The 18894-nt window shown below is 44.2% G+C and overlaps 1 protein-coding gene across 1 annotated transcript in view; it reads left to right on the forward strand.

Moving 5' to 3' along the window:
* magixa (MAGI family member, X-linked a) overlaps window positions 1–18894 on the forward strand; it is a gene marked incomplete at both ends in the record, with an annotated part of 35040 nt that overhangs the window by 6098 nt on the left and 10048 nt on the right. The window contains 9 exon segments of the mRNA XM_080853802.1: window positions 1064–1237; window positions 3401–3569; window positions 4009–4079; window positions 5188–5355; window positions 6882–7380; window positions 9146–9665; window positions 9876–9943; window positions 10153–10159; window positions 10161–10587. Coding sequence (XP_080709928.1) covers window positions 1064–1237; window positions 3401–3569; window positions 4009–4079; window positions 5188–5355; window positions 6882–7380; window positions 9146–9665; window positions 9876–9943; window positions 10153–10159; window positions 10161–10587 — 2103 coding nt within the window.

Genomic DNA, 18894 nt, shown 5'->3' on the forward strand with positions numbered 1-18894 from the left:
TTCTGTATGACTGATAGGGACGTGACCCGAAAACAATTTCATGCACAGTTTTGTTTCCATCACTGTCACATTAAATTCAGCATGCAGGTGTTACCTGAATGTGAATATCCCCACCACATTATGTATTTAGACTGCACTCTTAAAAACTGAAAGAGATGGCCGTAATGGCCGCTGTATACGCTGCTCTCTTCTAGAGGGGGGACTTGCCAAATGTGCCTGTGCCACAGTGCATTATTATCAGAATAGGGCAGGACTGTAACCTTTCCAGCAACAGTCCTTTGATAACTGTGGATTTAATTTAAAGCTACAGTGTGTGATTTTGATGTTGAAGAGGAACACTCTTGGCGCAATAAGGTGCAATGAATTAATATAAACATTTACGTGTTTCTTTTTGTTGAGGATTAACAGTTTCATCCTAGTTGCAGGTCTAGAAGCATTTCTGTGTTTTGACAACAAATAGTATAGGTTCTTCACAAATAACGCAAGTACAAGCAAGTCACTCAGCAAGGTGCTCTATGTATCTTATCATGTCAACTGAAGACTTGAGTTTAAACTTTAACTCTAAGTAAGCAAAAGCTAATGCTAGCATACCCCCACCTCATACCCTTACCTGCATTGGCACGGTGGCTCAGGTGCTTGCACTGCCGCCTCACAGCAAGAAATGCATGGTTTCGATTCCCGCATGGGGTGCTGTTGGCTCTGGGGGCAGGTCCTCCCCAGACCTTCAGTGCTTAGGTGGGCATGTTCTCCCTGTGTTCACAATGGGTTTTCCCTACTAAGAACCCCAAAAGAAAAAACATGCAAAATAACAGAACACATGTCCATCCCTCACCAAAGATGGACAGTTCACTTCACCTGGTCCCCGGGCGCTACAAGCTGCCCACTGCTCCTGGGCAGTCCTTGAGGAAGGATGGGAAAAAGCAGAAAATAAATTCACCGCGACCTCAGGGCTGCCTGTGTGTGTGTCCTGTGTCGCCTCCATATATGCACGTGTTTGTTCCAGGGTGTTGTGTGTGCCATTAAAAACCTGATAAAGGTCTTAATTATTATAATTATATTACAGGTAACTACTACGGCACCCCCAGACCTGTCCACATAGGCCCAGAGAGTCCTCCCATCACATATCAGGAGCACCGCAACCTACTGAGAAACTTCCGAACTCGCAGCAAGTCCCTAAGCAACCTGGAGAAGGCTGTGGAGGAAGGGGAGAACAGCGAGGAAGACTCCGGACTGTCAGGTACACACATCGGAATAAGAAGATGTTTTCTGTAAGCTTCAAGCCTTATTTGAAACTGTGGAAAAACAGCACTTGATTTTACTGTTGGCAGTATTAAAGTCTTATTTTTATCTTCTCTACTTCCAAAGACTATATTTGAGAATAATGGTGTTGTGGATGTTCGAGGAGCTCATATACATCATATATAATTATTCATATATTTATTTGATTTAGGTAGACCGAGGCATAAAAACACGCTCTAACTCTTAGAATAAAGAAAACTATTTCTAAAGTGATAACCTTTGGAAGCATCCCCTCCTTTATCAGGGACTCTGGAATTGTTAGGGCACCTTGTTAAGATATTGAACTTGTGGCTTTCCCAATCCCTCTGTGAGCCTCTGTAAGCAGCAGCCCTTTTCTGCCAAGGCCAGCAGCTAATTAGCTCTAGCTGAAAGTGAAGGGACGCGTGCTAGACGCAGCATAGATCAATTTCATTAAATCATGTTTTGTTTATTTAGTGGTTTTTATGATAGGGTTTGTCACATAGCTGCTCACCCACTGCTATGTAGATTGAGGTAAAGATGCATTTAATTACAGATAGCATTTAGTTGATGAAAAACAAAACAGATAAAACCCAAATGGTTTGGGTATTATAAGCTTATGTGTCTTGTGTCTGCAGCATGTCGTGTAGCTACAGTAGCACCCTGCATGATACTGCAGAAAGTAAACAGTATTTATGCTGTACATTTTTCTTGGCAACATGCATCCATTTTCCCTGTGCAAAAATCCCAGTGGGTCATTAAAAGATCTTACCCACAGCAAAAACACAATCCCGCAGTATTGATCAGCAAAATGAGGGGTTAGGTAGCGGAATTACCTAGAGTGTCCTCTGTGCTTTGAATCATTTAAGTCCCTGAGCCTGCCAATAACCCCCACCCCATTTCCCTTTACTTCACTCTGTTTACTGAGTCGCTCCCATATTGCAGAACTTTAGCAGTAAGCTCTGCAGTGTGGCCATGTAGAGTTGGTATGGGCCCTCAGTTGACGTCTCTGTGTGTGTGTGTGTGTGTGTGTGTGTGTGTGTGTGTGTGTGTGTGTGTGTGTGTGTGTGTGTGTGTGTGTGTGTCTGTGTCTGTGTGTCTGTGTGGAACAATGCCTGTGGCAGAGTTTTGTGGCAGAGAGGGCTGCTGCAGTCCCTCTGCAGGGCTCTGCTAACTGATCTTTACAGCACGCTCCAGACGCTGCATACTGGAATGTTTTGTTTTCAAACTGTTTCCAAAATGGCTGCCATTTGTTTTGTTTGCCCCACTGAGATGAAGTGAATTGGGTTAATTTACGTTTATATTTGGCCATTTAACAGACACTATTAACCACAGTAATTTACAACACAGGTTTATATCAGTGATTTTGATCCCCATGTGTAGAACATATGTCCTTGGAGCTGGTAGCATTAGATCATCAATCACAATTCTATGCAGAGTTGTTATACTCCAAGACAAACACATTCCATATAAATCTCTGCCTTAAAACGTCACTTTTTTCCAAAATGTTCTCGTAGTACTGAGTAGACTGTGTATTTTGTACCCTTTGAGTTTAATTCATAGCTTTGTCATCTACTACCATCATATTCTATCTTCTGAACAGCAAGGAACTGTCCCTTTGTAAGACTGACTCTTATACTGTACATGAACTAATAGACTAATAGACCAAGATGCTTAAAGTAAGGGGTTTTGGTCAAAAATGACTACCAAAAAGGCATGCAAAAACCTTGCACTAACAACAACACATTTGGGACTGATTAAAGCTTGCTAGCATGCTAACTGGTGTCTTCTGGTGAAATAGCTGCCAATGTCGTGCTGTAAAAGATTTTCTTGTATTTTCATGGGATGGTCCATCCTGGACCACAGAACCACACAGCGCATAGCCTGGCCACCTAGTGGGAATGACAGGTGTGTTTATCTGTCCTTCACATGACCATATACCATCAAAATGAATTTGAAGGTGTTTTCCCATTAAAACACCCTAAAAAGTGGCAAACTGCATACTCTTGCTTTAGGGTATGCATTATCTATCCTATATCAGAGCAGGATGGCACCTTGGGAACCGAGACTTAATACCTTTGGACTTCCATCGATTTTCAGGTGGTTTTCAGCTGCGTCTGTTTGTTTCGGTGTGTTACCTCAGCAGGCTCTGCGGGAGCGAGCAGTGCCCTCACCACCATCCTGTCTCCCAACCAGACGTGGGACCCCAGCAGCAGGGATGGCAGCGGCCCAGAGAACGGGGCCAGAGGGGGAGTGCTGCCCGAAAACTGGGAGATGGCCTTCAGTGACTCAGGGGAGCCATACTACATAGAGTGAGCCTGGGGGAGACTGTACTCACTTTTATGCACTAAGTCTGTTATTTTATAGTTTGCGGTTTAAATATTCAGCAGGCTATAATATCGTATATCATTTTATGTGGAATTTTATGAATATTGAACCCTTTTAATCATTCTACCAAGTCGTGTGCAGCAATACACTAATATAGCTTCACAAAGGGAATTTGCCTAGTGGAAGTTGCATTGCTTTGAGTGTTTTATACCCATGTTACATAAGTTGCTAAGATGGTTTGCTAATTGGTATTTCTAATGAAGGTGATCAATGAATGATAAGATCGTTATACATTGCACATCTTTACCTTAAATTTTAGTAGTACTTTCATGATTTAACATGCTGCTCTAGGTGGGTGACATTGCATTATTTTTAGTATTTAGCGCTGATGAAGATACTCATTAAGGCTCCTGATGCTTTCAGTCATAACTCAAAGACAACCAGCTGGCTGGACCCCCGAGCACAGAGCAAAGAGATCGTCAGCAAGACCGAGTGTGAGTGTGAGCTTGGCTTCTCTCCATCCACGCCATTCCCCTCCTCCTCCTCCTCCTGTTGTGCCCATGCTGTTTTGGGGTGTGTGTCTGTCTGTCTCTCTCTGTCTCTCTGTCTCTCTGTCTCTCTCCCTATCTCTCTCTCTCTCTCTCTCTCTCTCTATCTAACCCCCTCTCTCTCCCTCTCCCTCCCACTCCATGCCTAAGCCCTTTTGGTTATCTCTGCACTCCTCTCCTGCTATCAGCCCCTGTCTCTTCAGTGCACTGAAGGATTAATGAAAAACTCCACCATAGCCCATTCATTCTCCTCCTTCTACTCCTAGATCTATCCTCCATCTTCTCCTCCCTCCTTCCTCTCTCTGTCTCTCTCTCTCTCTCTCTGCCTCCTAAACCCTATTCTCCCTCTCTCTGTCTCTCATCTCTTTACTCCTTTCCTCTCTCTCTCACTCTTTCTTTCTTTCTTTTCATCCTTTTATGCTGTACCATTGATACCGTGTTGATCATGCTACACTCACTCCTATATGGAGGTAGTGCTTCACTCTCAGCACCCACGATCCTGCCGCCTTTGCCAGTGCATGCCTGCCAGGCTGCAGATAATGACCTCTTTTCATCTAAGTGTGCTCGCTGTTTCATTATGCCCTGCATCCACTGGACACACATTCTGCATGCTAATTAACTTTTATGGAGGAACTCATTACTGTACATCTGCTTCTAAAAAGTAGAGGTTCCTCAAACAAAAAATGGAATTGCTTTTTCAGTGGTAGTAAATATTCATAGCCAGCAGATGGCGCTATGGTCCCTCAGTGGATGCGTCCTGGTGAACAGGCAGGCGGCATGGGGAGGGTGGCCTCATGTGATCTGCCACAGGAGCACACATGGATGGCACACTCCAAATGCTAAGCTGTGTATGCAAGCCTTCCCAGGGCAACATGACGCTGCCAACACACAATACAGGCAGGCATTTGAACATACAGAATATGTATACAATTTATTTGTAATTTCTGGTATAGACTTGTCCGGCATTCAAGTGTATTTTGTTTAAGCGTCCAGTATATTTGTGCTGGACGCTGGCCATGGTAGATTTAACTAGATTATGTGCTTTGGGTGTTAGTGCCTCCGTTCACGGACCAGCCATCGGAGCTGAAGGGCTTTTCCATCCACACGCGGCTGTCCAAAGGGCCCAGGGGCTTCGGCTTCAATATTGTGGGTGGCAGCAGGCCCCGGGAGTTCCTGCAGGTGTACAGTGTCACACCTGGAGGCCCATCTGCTCTCAAGACAGGTAACAAAAAATACAGGACATCTCTCTTACACGGTTCCAGAAGCACAGAAAGCATCAGAAGATGACAAACACTCTAAAGAAGTTATTAGTGGCCATTTACTACTAGTGTTTTTATTTTATTAGTGATAGTAAAGAGTTGGTTGAAGTAAGTTAACTATTATATATGACATCTAGGCACAATTTAACAAGAGAAGAGCTGCTGGTTAAATAAATTTCCCTTTCCTATGTAGCACTTGCAGCAGGCACCTTTAGGCTGACAATTTATAATTTATCACAATAGCATTACATTCTTCATCAGGAAGTCCTGTGTGGTGACCCTCTGTATTTGCCCATTTTATTTCTTGAATCCCAATAAGGTTAATCTAACCAATTAAGTCAGTCTCCTCAGTAAATAGATTGATTTAAACCTAGGCTTTTCATTTCTGAACCTGACCTCTTACATGTATTCGACTCTCTAATCTGTAAACGCACATGAAAACATACACAGATGTGCTTATCTGTACCGTCCACATGTTTTAAGATTAGCCTAAGAGCACTCTTGGACACAGTCAGTGTAAAGAATGTGCTGTGTTGCATCAATCACCAGGCAAGCATATCTCTCTCAATGCTGTTGCAGTGATTTTACAGTGCTTAGTATTGGGTTGTCCTGACACAGGTACACAGTATAAACCATCATGACACATCTATAAGCTACCTCCTAAAACCCTGACCCAAACCTTTTAGGCAGCTTTGAAGTGAATTAAGGCAGAGAAACATTCATTCCCTTCCTTTCTCAGAATTCACCCGCCCGTTTTATTAATAAATCACTAGATTTGATGGGCTGTTATCCCCACTGACATCTCACAGGGAGAGACTGACTGACAGACGCAAAAAAAAAAAACAGAGAGTGAGAGAGAGGGGGGGGGGGGTGGCATTTCACCAGGAGAGCCCACTCCTGTTTGGCTTTCGCCTCATTCCTATCCTCTTATCTCCCCCCTCATCCCTCTGTCTCTCCCTCTTTTTGTGGGATTAGGGCAGTGGGATTGTGAGGTTCTCATGGTCGGAATCTACTGATCTCCTTCTAATCCCGATGAGGCTGCAAGGCTTTAATCCAGCTATCTCTGACACACACTGCTCCCTGCTCACGTGCCACCATACAATACATACTATAGCAACACGTACGTGTGCCCTCACACACACACACACACACACACACACACACACACACAAGCACACACACACACACACATACACTCACACTCACACTCATGCAGGCACACACATAGTCATGCACATATGTAAGCCTGTACACTACTGACATGCATGTATCTGGGGAAATAACAGTACATTTACAAGAATTCTGTTTGGATTTTTCTGACACGTGTTGGGCCAACAGTCCGCTGATAATTATGTTTTAAATCCAGAAATGACATTGCAATTCACTGACCCAGCAGATGTCAGTGTTAGTCATCTATCTTTTTATAACATGCACCTCTTTTCCCCAACCTCTGTTCCCTCTACCCCCTCCCCTCACCCACCCCCATCAGCGGACATCCTGGCCTACATCAGCGACACGTGCGTGCTGGGCTTCTCCCACAAGGAGGTGGTGGAGATGCTCAAGTCCGTGCCCATGGGCCAGAGCGTGGACGTGGTGGTGAGGCGGGGCTACCCAATGCTCTACAACCCCGACGGCTGCCCCAAGAACCCCCAGCAACTGACTACCCCTCCGGACCCTGGCCATGCCCACGTGCCCGGGGCGGCACAGCCCCAGAACCACCCCTCCGAGGCCCGCCGTCACCAGATCGGTCGCCTCAGCATGAACCGGTCCCAGTCGCAACACAACGGCATTTACCCCAGAGCGCTGGATGCCAACGGCAATGCGCCAGGGTATGGCGTGGCGCCACCCTTGTATAGTCTCATCAACGGGAACCCTTTGGGGGGGCCCCCAGGCCGGCAGCACGGGGGCGCTGTGCCACCCCCACCACCTGAGCGCATGTCCTCCAGCCACAGTGACACTGAGGTGGCTTCTGTCGGGGGTTCTAAAAGGTAAACAAAGACACCAATGTCCTGTGCTTAGTAAACACTTAGAGCTGGACAAGGCTAAGGCTACATTATATATTTTAGTTTGATACAGTCAGTGGTTTACTGGCCACTCGGCATACTGGCCCTTTGTGTTTCGTTACCGGCCCTTTCTGATGCTATTATTCGGGGTGCTCATGAGAGTGTGCTGCGTTCGGGCTCCGGCACGGTTATTGGCCAATCACAACCAAGTTAGTGTGCGTTAAAGAGGACTTTCCGTTTTTTCCCTTTCGTTTAGTTTTGTTTTCCCTTTCCTTTAGTGTGTTATGTAGATTTTTGTGGATGTAAACGGTCTGTAAAGTTACAAAGCCCAGAGAACATGCTAGAGGGAGTGACTCTGTCACACAGAAACCACTTTTCTCAGCTGCCTGAAACACCTCTTGGAATTCCAGCCCTTTTCGCTTGTTGTAAGATGATGCAATCCCGTAACACAATTAATTGCCTGCCCAGCTGACCAATCAGAGCACACATTGTTCACAGGGAAGGGGAGCTTAAAGACACAAGAGCTCTGACAGAGCGTTTCAGATATAGGAGGAATAGAGATGTAGCTACAGTATGAGCAAAACAAATGTTTTTGGAATATTGAAGCATGTACATTTATTGTAGCAGACCCCACAAATAAAATGATAAATGTTAAAAACAAGCATATTACGTCCTTTTTAACATTTTTGTTGCAAAAGTAAGCGTGCTGTAGTGTGATGGCCAACGCAAGCCTTCCACTAGCTAAAAATGTCAAAACGTAACGGAGGGGGTGGATTGGGTCCTAAAATTCTAGGCTAGGTTACATATTCAGTTAAAATTGCTTTCACCTGTTGTTAAAAAACGATCCCACTGATAGGCTACAAGTTACTTTTTAAACCATGTTAATGGCGTGTTAAAATAATACTGGAATATGTCTTGGAGTAGACACAGGGTACTTTTCCATTGCATAAGCCTTTGAATTTGTTCACCTGTCAGCAATGAATAGTCTATATCTATCTTAGTACAGGGCGGAATTTCTTGGATACAGCCAATATCAGGAATATCAGTAACACTACACACACAGTGCAGCCACTACTAGAAACGCTACACGCACCAGTAACAGTAAAACTACAAAGACATGAGGCTCAAACTAAAAACACATTTTTGCCGCTTTTCCATGCCCATGTTTTTCTGCCATCCATCGACCTTCTTATTTCAAGGATGATTTATACATTTTGTTCCCATACACCACGCAAAAAAAATGACTGAGACCTTAAGGTTATTATGTTGGCTGGGAGACAGACAAAGCAACTGTGAGACTCATGTTTACTCCGACTCCCTGGTGCAAACCAAGGTTAATGTTGTAAATAACCTGTGCTGAAAAAGACTTGGACTGAAACACACCCATAAATATCAGAGTGAGCAAAAGTGTCTGATTCAAGATATATGAGGTGACGTATCCTGTTTGTAAGGGTATGCTTAATTTCAGAGGATTTAGAGAATATATCTTGAATACTTATTTTGCTCGCCAAAAATCATTGAAATTCTTGAGAATTTCTTTAACCATCTACTGTATTTAGTTGCCATTTAACCCTTGCAATTGTTTTCAACCCAAACTTTTTTTCTGATATATGAAGCCTCCTCTTCTGTCCATAGAAATATTTTCAGGTTTGTGTTAAATATTGCCATGCAGTTCTATTCAGTAGGTATATGGTGATAGCCTGTTTAGATCAATAGGTAAACCTTTGGCCCCTCTCGTCCCTCTTTGTAGAGGGTCACTGATCCGGAACTACAACAACAACTCCCTCCCTGCTCCCAGGCTCCTGCACCAGAGCTCCAAATCTTCAGAGAGTGACCTCTCCAGCTCGGCCACGCTGCCCAACGCCAAGCTTCCGCTGCCCCAGGCCGAGGTCGGCAACACCTCCACGCCGGGGGCTCCTAGCAACCAGCGCCCTCTCATGCCTCAGACCTCGCTTGTCGTGACCCCGCCCACAGTGGTGCCGACTTGCGGCTTCAACGGTTGCCCGGCCAACAGCCACCCCCGCACCAGCTCTGGCAGCCTGGCATCTCCGGGAGCACCAGCAGGAGGAGGAGGGGGGGAGATGGTGCCCGTGGCCCTGGGGAAGAGCGAGGGCGGGGGGATGGGCTTTAGCGTGACGGCCGGGGGGCAGGGGGGGCAGCTGGCCCTTGTCAAGAGGGTGTGGGACAGGCGGCAATGCCCCTCCCTACAGGCAGGGGACGCCATCATCAAGATCAATGGTGCAGACGTTCAGAGCCTAAGCTTTGCACAGGTATGGCACCATTCAATACACAAGGGATCCCCTACTGATTTCTATTTATTTTTGGTTTTATTCCATACGATTTTGGGGAAATGAGAAAAAGTGATTGAAAAGGGAAATTCTCCAGAGTTTTGAACTGTACAGAACTTAATGTTAGCATTCAATCAAATTTGATTGAAAAGCAGTTTTTGTGCATTTGAACACCTGGTAATATCATTCCAGGTCCAAAGAGTGCTCCAGGAACATGTTGTACAAGGAGAGGTGGTTCTACTGGTTTACAGAGGAGGCAAGTATCACTTATTTACAAACCTAACCTTTTTCAGTTGTGAAAACTGTTATCAGTGAGATATGGGGGTGTGAGATTAGTACATTTGTAATGAATAGTAATCATTGGTTATCACAAATACAGGGTGCTATATAAATGGCCCCCCACTTATTTGAATGTTGTTTATGAACAGGAACCCTTTTTCACAGCAAAATCTCTTTGCCTCTGTCTCAGGGCCGTGCTCTGCCGTCTCCCCAAACTTCTACAAGCGCATCCCCCATACGTTCAGCTCATCCTCCCTCCCACAGACCTCTCCAGACCTGCTTTCCCCGTCCTCGGACACCACAGCGCCCACCCCCAACGCCCTCTCGCCCACTTCCCCCTCCGGCGAGGTGCCCTCCATGGTCCAGAGCACCAGCTTCCTGGACTCCATCCCCGTCACCCTCACACTGGAGCCACGGGACTGGTTAGGGGAAGAGGTGGGCGGTAGCGGCGGAGGTGCTGCCTCGCGGATGGTGTCGTCAGCGGCGACCATGGGTGCGGTATCAAAAGGCCAGCCGGCTGACGGGAGAGGGGGCCACCCATCCAAGGCCCTGGAGGTGGAGCTCAGGAGGAGACCTGGCGAAGGATTTGGCTTTGTCATTGCCTCTCACGACGTGGTGAATGGAGGTGAGTGGGGCTGTATGCTTACTTGGAACAGTAACAGGGGTACAGTAGTCCTTGTATCAATGGCTTCACTTCCAAGGTCATGAGTGCTTTCTCCAGGGAGCGCTAGTCTGGCTGATATATTTTGCTGTACTCTGCATGATTTCATGGAAAAACAACTACAGTATTCAGGATTCAGTAAAGTAACCCTATCAGTCAAAATTTAATTGATTGTCAGGGGAGCTTATCAAAGATGTGGATGCTGTCCAAAGGCCATGCACTTGTTTTGGAACCTGAAACTTTTCTGTAATTACCTCATACTCACCACCCTGTGCAATTAGTGATGACGGTTTTCTGGCAGTGCTCTGCGTCCGTTCTCTCCCAAGTGTCCTTGCCTCAAAGTTGCATCCTGCCTCAGATTGGACAAAAGTGTGGGCTAACGAATAAATGAGAATGGCTTTGGAAGCTCCGTGTCAGGGGACTGGTATTGCCATCTGAACAACTGTTTTTGGTTTTGAGGACATTCCTGTTTGTAATGACACTTGTAATAGTGACTTTACAGCAGGATATTGAACCCCATGCTAACTCTTCAGTATGATTTTTGTTCTGTTGATGTTATATTACCAGATAGAGAAGCATTTTATTCCATAAATTCAATTTGCTTTATCCTTAGGGGGGAGATTTCCTGATCTCTTGGAAAATAAAAAATCAACTGTATGGTGTGTCATGGCTACTGTAGTTTCACTCATTATATAACCGATGTTGTATTTGCCTGCGCAAATTATGACGTTCGTTGGAATACTCCCTGAAAGATGCGAATGAATTATTACTATTAATGCTAAATTATGTGGACATTAAGTGAGCCTGGACTTTCTCTCAGTGCTGCAGTGATGCAGAGCCAAGTAGAAACACCGTGTCAAAAGCTGTAATAACTTCTGTTATCCTGCTTATTATCAGTTGGGAAGACAGTGGAAGGCTACGAGCAAACCCCTTTTTATCCTCTTCTTTCCCTGTTCTGTTTTAAGTTCTGTAATGTTATGGATCAGCATCCCTGAGTCTAATGGTTTTCTCAGTCTGAAAATATCCCATTGAACTTATAACCCTGATGAAGCCATGGCATTTAAAGATATGTAACACACATAAGCGATGTCGGTTTTAAGCATTTTTTGTGCCGGCCGTAATGTGCTGTTATATAAGGTATGGTAATGTCTTCTGATGTAGAGCTCATTTGAGCGTAAAACCTGTCCATGTGTTGCATTCTTCTCATTTCAACACTGCATTGGGAGCATTAATGTAAATATTTACACCAGAGCGTTCAGTGATCTGTGTATCTCCCCTCAGGCTTGCGGCTCTACACTCCATTCTTTGGCCTGTTTACTCTGTGTGTTTTCTTTGTATACTTTGACTTGTGTGCTGCGCTGTTTGCCTCTGGAAGAGATATTTGTTTGTGTGCGTATGGGTTTGCTTTTGTGCGTGGGTGTGTGTGCATTTGAGAGTGTGTGTGTTTGCTCATTTCATCGATGGGCAAGTGGCAACAAGCAAAGTCTATGACCAAAGATTCGCATGAACTAAAGGTAATTTAATAACTTGGCAAAATCGTTTTGTTAATTTAACACCATGAGCAAGATCCCAGACGTAAACATGGGTCAGTGTAGTGCTCCCACATGCCACCTGATAGCTTGAGTTCATGTGCGGTGGACTTTGCTCGTTGCTCATTGCTTTGCTTGTGCCCGTCAATGAAGTTAGGGCCCTGTGTTTTTGTATAATTAATACAATTTATGTGAGGAACCATTTCACTTGTATTCCAATCGTGGAATGAGGAGGTTTAGTATAAAGACAAGAAAGATCCCCCTGCAGCATTTATTCAGTTTAAATAGTGTTTGTCATTACAATATATAATGATAATGCCATCCAGTGGACACAAAATATTTGTTATACATTGAAAGATTATTTCCCTTTACGTGTTCACATTTTTGATGAAGGCATAGTAAGGAATGTCTCTTAAAATGTAATGTTTCTTTAAGAACTCAAGGACTGTCATCTTGGAGGAACTGTTTGGATGTCATTTTTAACTTGGGGAAACAACCAACTCTCTCTGCTGATTCAGCCAGTCATAGAATTATTATTAGAAAGTTGGAGACATTAATGCGGTTTGATGGCATGAAAGAAGTCAGAACACTTCTACCCTGCTTGGACTCTTTTATCACCATCTACTTCTTCTCCTGTACTTACTTCTATCTCTGCCCGGCTTCTCTCTGTCTGCCCTCTACTATCTTCATATTTATCTGCTCCACTGCTATCGGTGTTCTCTGTGTCTCTCACTCATTCTCTGTCCCTGTCTCTGTCTCTGTCTTTGTCTCTGTCTCTGTTTCTGTCTCTGTCTCTGTCCCTGTCTCTGATTGTCTTTGTCTCTTTTTTTGCTCTTGCTCTTTCCTCTTTCTATTTTGTTCTCACTTTCTGCACTCTGAACATCTTTCACTTGCTTCCCCCTGTTGTATTGTCTTTATCTCTCACCTCAATGCACCCTTGCCCACTTTCCTGTCTTTGTCATTCACTCTTTCCCCTGTCTTTACTCTCTCCCTCTGTCCTGCCACTCACTGACTGACTCACTCACTTTATCTCTCCTCTCTCACTCATTGCCTTTCTTTCCATTCTCTCTCTCTCTCTCTCTCAACCCCATTTTCCACTCCAGTCTGTGGTCTGTGTGAGAATCTGGTGTGATATTAAATCGTCTCCTACTTTGTGGCACAACATTTTCTCTCGTACTTTACCTCCCTTGCTCTTGTTACTCTGGGCTTTCCCTGTCATGCTCTCTCTCACCCTGTTAAAGCTCACTCCCCCTCCTCTCTTGTTTGCTCTCTCCCCCTCTCTCTTGCTCAATCCCACTCTCTCTCTCTCTCTCGCTCTCTCTCTCTCGCTCTCCATGCCCCGTTCAGTTTCATACGTACAGTCTTTCCCTCCATGCCTCTCAGTAGCGTCTTTTCAGTGCTAAAGTCAACGGGTCTCTTGCAGTTGTAGGGCTAAAAAAGAAGATTCACAGATCAAACGTGTGTATGTTAAGAGGATTAAAAAGAGCAGATCTGAATTAGGATTGGAGATTTTCCAGCACTTGTTTCTCATATTCCTGAACATGTTGGATAGGCTACAATCGGCACTGAAGACTGTGAAGGACTCCAAACGTAATTACTATTTACTATGCTTTTGTTGCTGATTCTTTCATTTGTATTTTTTAATGAAATTGAATGCATGGTTTTAATATTGTCATAACTTAAGCTACTGCTTGGAGCCACTGTGTACATTTACACATGTGAGTACCTGTGTGTGTCTTTTCTCTATATTTTTCTATTGTGTAAGTGTCTTAATGAGTGTGTGTGTGTGTGTGTTTGCGTGATTGTGCATGATGTAGTATGCGGGCATCAATGTTTTTAAGACATGGGGACACTGGTAGCCATGCATGCATTGCTCATACATATCTCAGTAAGTTCACCCCACTAATTATGCAGCAGAGTGACTCTTGGCTTTGGTAAACCTGCCACAGAAATGCTTGAAATAGTTTCAGCTGGGCCCTGGTGAGCTCCTCTGATGAATGCCCTAATTCTCTCCCTTTCTCATCAGTAAGCACTGATGACTGATTTAACCTCGCTTTATGACCCTGTGAGAAAAACAGACGTACAGACGTGCAGCTGCATTTAGAGCCGTTTCCTACCCTGGGGTCTTGGCTGTTTAGGACTGTAAGCTTTTATCAGTCAACTGAGTTTGCTTTGAGTCCTGTCAATCTATTCTATTAAGAATGATGCTAGGGATGCCTTGAGATATTGAAACATGCCATGTTTATTTATTTATTTTGATCTCTGAACATATTCTTAGATTTCAAAAATGTAATTTAAAGAAACAGTATGCGACAATTTGTGCACTTTTTGAAACATAATGTTATTTGCTACTAGCACTGGTATTGTCTTCAAATGAATTTTTATGCAAAAAACGAAACCAAAACCTTTTATCAGTGCCAGTTGTGCTGTTGTTTAGTCTTTGGTCGGGTTTTGCATGCCTTTCCAGTCATTAGATTGCTCGACCAAAACTTCTTCCTGCTACTTTATGGTGTAGCAGTGTACCTCCTTTTAGATGTGTGAAATAGGAGTTAAATAGTGAAGTCCTAGTCCTGTCTACTACCTACTTGTTCTGTAAACATGCAGCTATCTTTGCTGGCACTTTACCTGTTTCCTATCATTAACACCTCCCATTCAGGTTACACAGGTGTAATAACTCTGTTTATTACAGACATAACAAGTACAAGTACATGTAGAGGTGTGTGTGTGTGTGTGTGTGTGTGTGTGTGTGTGTGTGTGTGTGTGTGTGTGTGTGTGTGTGTGTGTGCTTGCCCTTGTGGGAAGGCTGCATTTAGTAAGCCCTGCCAATAGATAGAGAGCGAGAGGGCAGTTACCTTGTAACCTTTCCTTGTAAGTGACAGTGAAGTCTCAGTGGAGAGACCTAGAGCAGCTCACACCTGTCATTTCAAAGGAGCGGTGCTATCGCTGAGCGCTGTCACTCAGCTGGAGGGGCCCAGTCGATGCCGCTCTTTATCTGAACACAAAAGGCTCCTGTCCTGCAGTGACACCAGCACATAGGCCACAAGAATAGGGATGTCACAGGATGATGTGTACTTCTAAGAATAATACATTAAAAAAAAAAAAGATTGAAGATATTGTATATCGCTGTGTTGTAAAGCTGTGGTTAATGACTAAATGTCCTCTTGGACTTGAAGCAAGAAGGACAGAGTTTTTGAACAAGGCTGTTGGGTAGTAGGTAACATGGTTCGCCTTCTCCTTAAGCTGTTATTATCCTTTTTTCTTCTCTTATGCCCTGCGTGATATCATGATGCTAAATGTGTTCAGTCGTGCTGTTCCGACATCAGTGGAGCTTTTAAGAAGCAAGGTTGTGTGTGTGCATGTGTGTGTGCGAGTGTGATGATGATGCATATGTACTGTGTACTTGAGGTTGCTGATTTACTCATTGTACTAGCATGGGAGTTTAGCGTGTGATGTATGTTGCTGTGGCACGTTATGTTTCATGTCCTGTCACGAGCCAATGAGCCCAAGAGGAGATGGCCACAGGAATGAAATATTTAACACATATCTGTTCTGCCGTTTGAACCCTGGCAGACTGTGGTGTATGTGCATGCGTACTGTGAGAACGGCTTCAAGGACGAGAGTGCTTCTCTGCTGAAGGCAATGGTGGTGGCATTTAACGCTCTACTTAATGTTTAAGTTACCTCCAAGTCCCCCATTGCAAGGGCTTGTCTTACAAAGACAGGGCATTAGTGAAGATGTTTCTCCAGCAATAAGTTCGAATATTTCATGTTATTGGACACCTTTTAAGATATGCTGCACCAAGTTTGTGATCTATTAGCAGAAATGGAATATATAATTCATAATTATGTTTTTGTTAACCTGTAACTACCTTTGTTTTCATTACCTTAGTACGAGCCATTCATATCTAGATAGGGAGCGGTTCCTCTTCCACTATGTTGCGCCACCATGTTTCTACAGTGGCCCATAACCAAAACACTGGCACCAAAACACTGGCACTACACAGGGCATTTTGTGTCTTATGGCACCTGATGGCCACCGTAGTTTCTCCTACACACTTGGAAAGGGAGAGGTATTCAGTTGGTAGCAATCTGCAGCCTAACCGCTAGATGCCACTACATCCTACGTTCTGCACCTTTAAAGAAGCATAGTCATGCACGCATGCATGCAACATTTTCTGACTTAATAAAATCAAATACTACATACATTTATGAGAGCATATGACAGAACATAGCATTGAAATAAACCTGTATTCAGATCCAAGTTTTATGGTAAAAAACATTGCGCCATAAATAATTTATTAAAAGCATAACGGATTGTGATGTCTTGCCACTTACAGTAATTCAAAATGTGTCAGTCAGTCCTTGCCATGCCAGGGGGAGTAGACTTGTAGATTGCCTCAAGCTTCCCTCCTTCTCATATGCAGGAATGCCACAGGGCGTTACACCGTCTCTGCCAGGGGATAAGGCTTCAGGGCAGTTCTGGGCATATGAGCCTTTCCAGGAACAGAGGCTGGTGCCTGGTGAGTCAGTGCCCCAGCGCGTGCTGTCTGGATCTATCCGAAGGACGGCCTGTTCTGGCTGGATAGTTGGGTCTATCGTCTGGGCCAGCCTATCCAGTCATTCCTGAAACGCAACTTATGCTGTTTCAGCTTGGGCAATGAACTCGACATACGAAGGGCGTAACAGTGAACATGGTTGTCAGGACATCATTTAGCACAAGGATAAAAAATGAAGGAATAAATTAGCACTATCACAACGTGTTATTGTGTTTTCAGTTTGTGTATAATTTTGGTTTGTGTTTAATATAACTGAAGGATGTGGGTTGCTCTTGCAGTGGTATAGGTTATTAAACACATTTGTTGACTAATGATTTATTGTTTGAAAGACTAAAGGGGTACTAATGCCTCACATCTGTGTCTGTTAGTTGTTCTGGGTGGTAAAACTGCACTATAGTGAGTGTGTCAGCGTCCTTCAGCGCAGATAGGAAGGAAAACATTATATGTGGCACACTGGCCATATCCCGTTGTTTTCCCAAAGCGAAAAATTGTGTGTGTGTACATTTTAATGTGCATGTGAGCACACTCGTGTGTGTGTGTGTGTGTGTGTGTGTGTGTGTGTGTGTGTGTGTGTGTGTGTGTGTGTGTGTGTGTGTGTATGTGGAAGTGAGTGAGGATTCCCACAGGAAGAGTTGTGTGTGTTTGTGTGTGTCTTTTTTGATCAGAGTCAGCACATCCCAACCCTTCCTGAGGCTGAAGCAGGGCTTGTCTCTGTGAAGCATAGGCCTGTCACCCATCTCCAGGATGTGTTTGAAGAGCTGGGCTGTTACTCTAGCTTTTGGTGAATTAGAATGGTAAGCTGTTTGGAGAAAGAGACTTTTGAGGTGACAGAGATCAAGTGTTTGCTTTCCCTCTCAAACACAGAAAGCTTCTTTGTCCAGGTGTTCACTGACCTGCATAGCCCTGGAGTATTCAAAATGTACGCTTTGTAGATGAAAAGAAAGTGTGTCGTGTGTGTGTTGTGTGTGTGTGTGTGTGTGTGTGTGTTTGAATATGAGTGTTTGTGTGTCTATGTTTGTTCATGTGTGTGCATGTGTAGACATATGTGTGCGTGTGTGTGTCAGTGTTTGTGCGTGTGTGTGTGTGTGTGTAAGGTGTGTGTGTGTGTGTGTATGTGTGAGTGAGTAAGTGAACATTTAAGTCGTGGCCCTGTGAGTTCACCTGCGACTGCTGTTAGGGGCTGCACTACATCCAGGGTCTCTGTCTCTGTTAGTAGACCAGCATGTGCCCTCTGACAGCTCAGAGCAGCAATCCTCTCAAGCTGGACTGCAACATTGCGTAACTAACCCCGCACGACTCTAACACATTAGACCACTACCCCCGCTGTTCAAGGATGCCTGGTGCAACACTGACCTCTGGTTAAGAATGTGTGTGTGTGTGTGTGTGTGTGTGTGTGTGTGTGTGTGTGTGTGTGTGTCTGAGCAAAAGGGAAAAAGACAGACAGCTAAAGACAGTCAACGATTTAACAATTAAATGCCCTAGATTTGTGAAATGCTACAGATTTATGGCATAACAAATACAAGCAATCAGAGCCTTTGATTTCGAGGTCTGCCTCTGTGTCGTATCAGCTGAAGGAGTTTCGGTGGTGCTGCTAATGTTTAACAGCAGCTTTCTGTTTGTCTTGGAGTGACTGCATAGGAAAAGAGGCAAAGAACTAGCAGCGAGAAAAAACAAACACTTTTAAATAATAAACAGCGACATTGCAGTTGGTCACAAGAGACTTCTAAGGGTCTTAGTTTTCCTTGATCTATTGTTCTTTTCAGTTTCCTTTCTTTTCATCCCCTCCACACAAACTGTTGTTTATTTTGATTTCTTTCATCACACATCCTTTCTTCTGTTTTTGTTTTCTGGTTATAGACAGGGAGGCAAACCTGCCATCAGGAACGCCTAACAGTCTCTGGAGATGTAAAGAGGCCACGGGGAAGGCCATTGTGAATTTAGTTTGTCAGCGACTGGCATTTGAAGCTTTGGGTTCAGAGAGAACAAGATATGAAGAGGGTATTGTAATGCAGTTGTTTTGCTCTGGCAGCTGACTGATAGATTGTTATGCAATGTAAGCCCCTGCTTTTTGCTATGGATGATAACCCAGAAATGTTCATGAATGGCTAATCCTAAATGAATGTATTTTCCTCTTTTTTTCTCTATCTTTCTCTCTTTAGCCTCTTAAACACACTGTCTTTTTTGCTT

Source organism: Sprattus sprattus, assembly GCF_963457725.1.
Source record: "Sprattus sprattus genome assembly, chromosome: 16".
Taxonomy (NCBI): domain Eukaryota; kingdom Metazoa; phylum Chordata; class Actinopteri; order Clupeiformes; family Clupeidae; genus Sprattus; species Sprattus sprattus.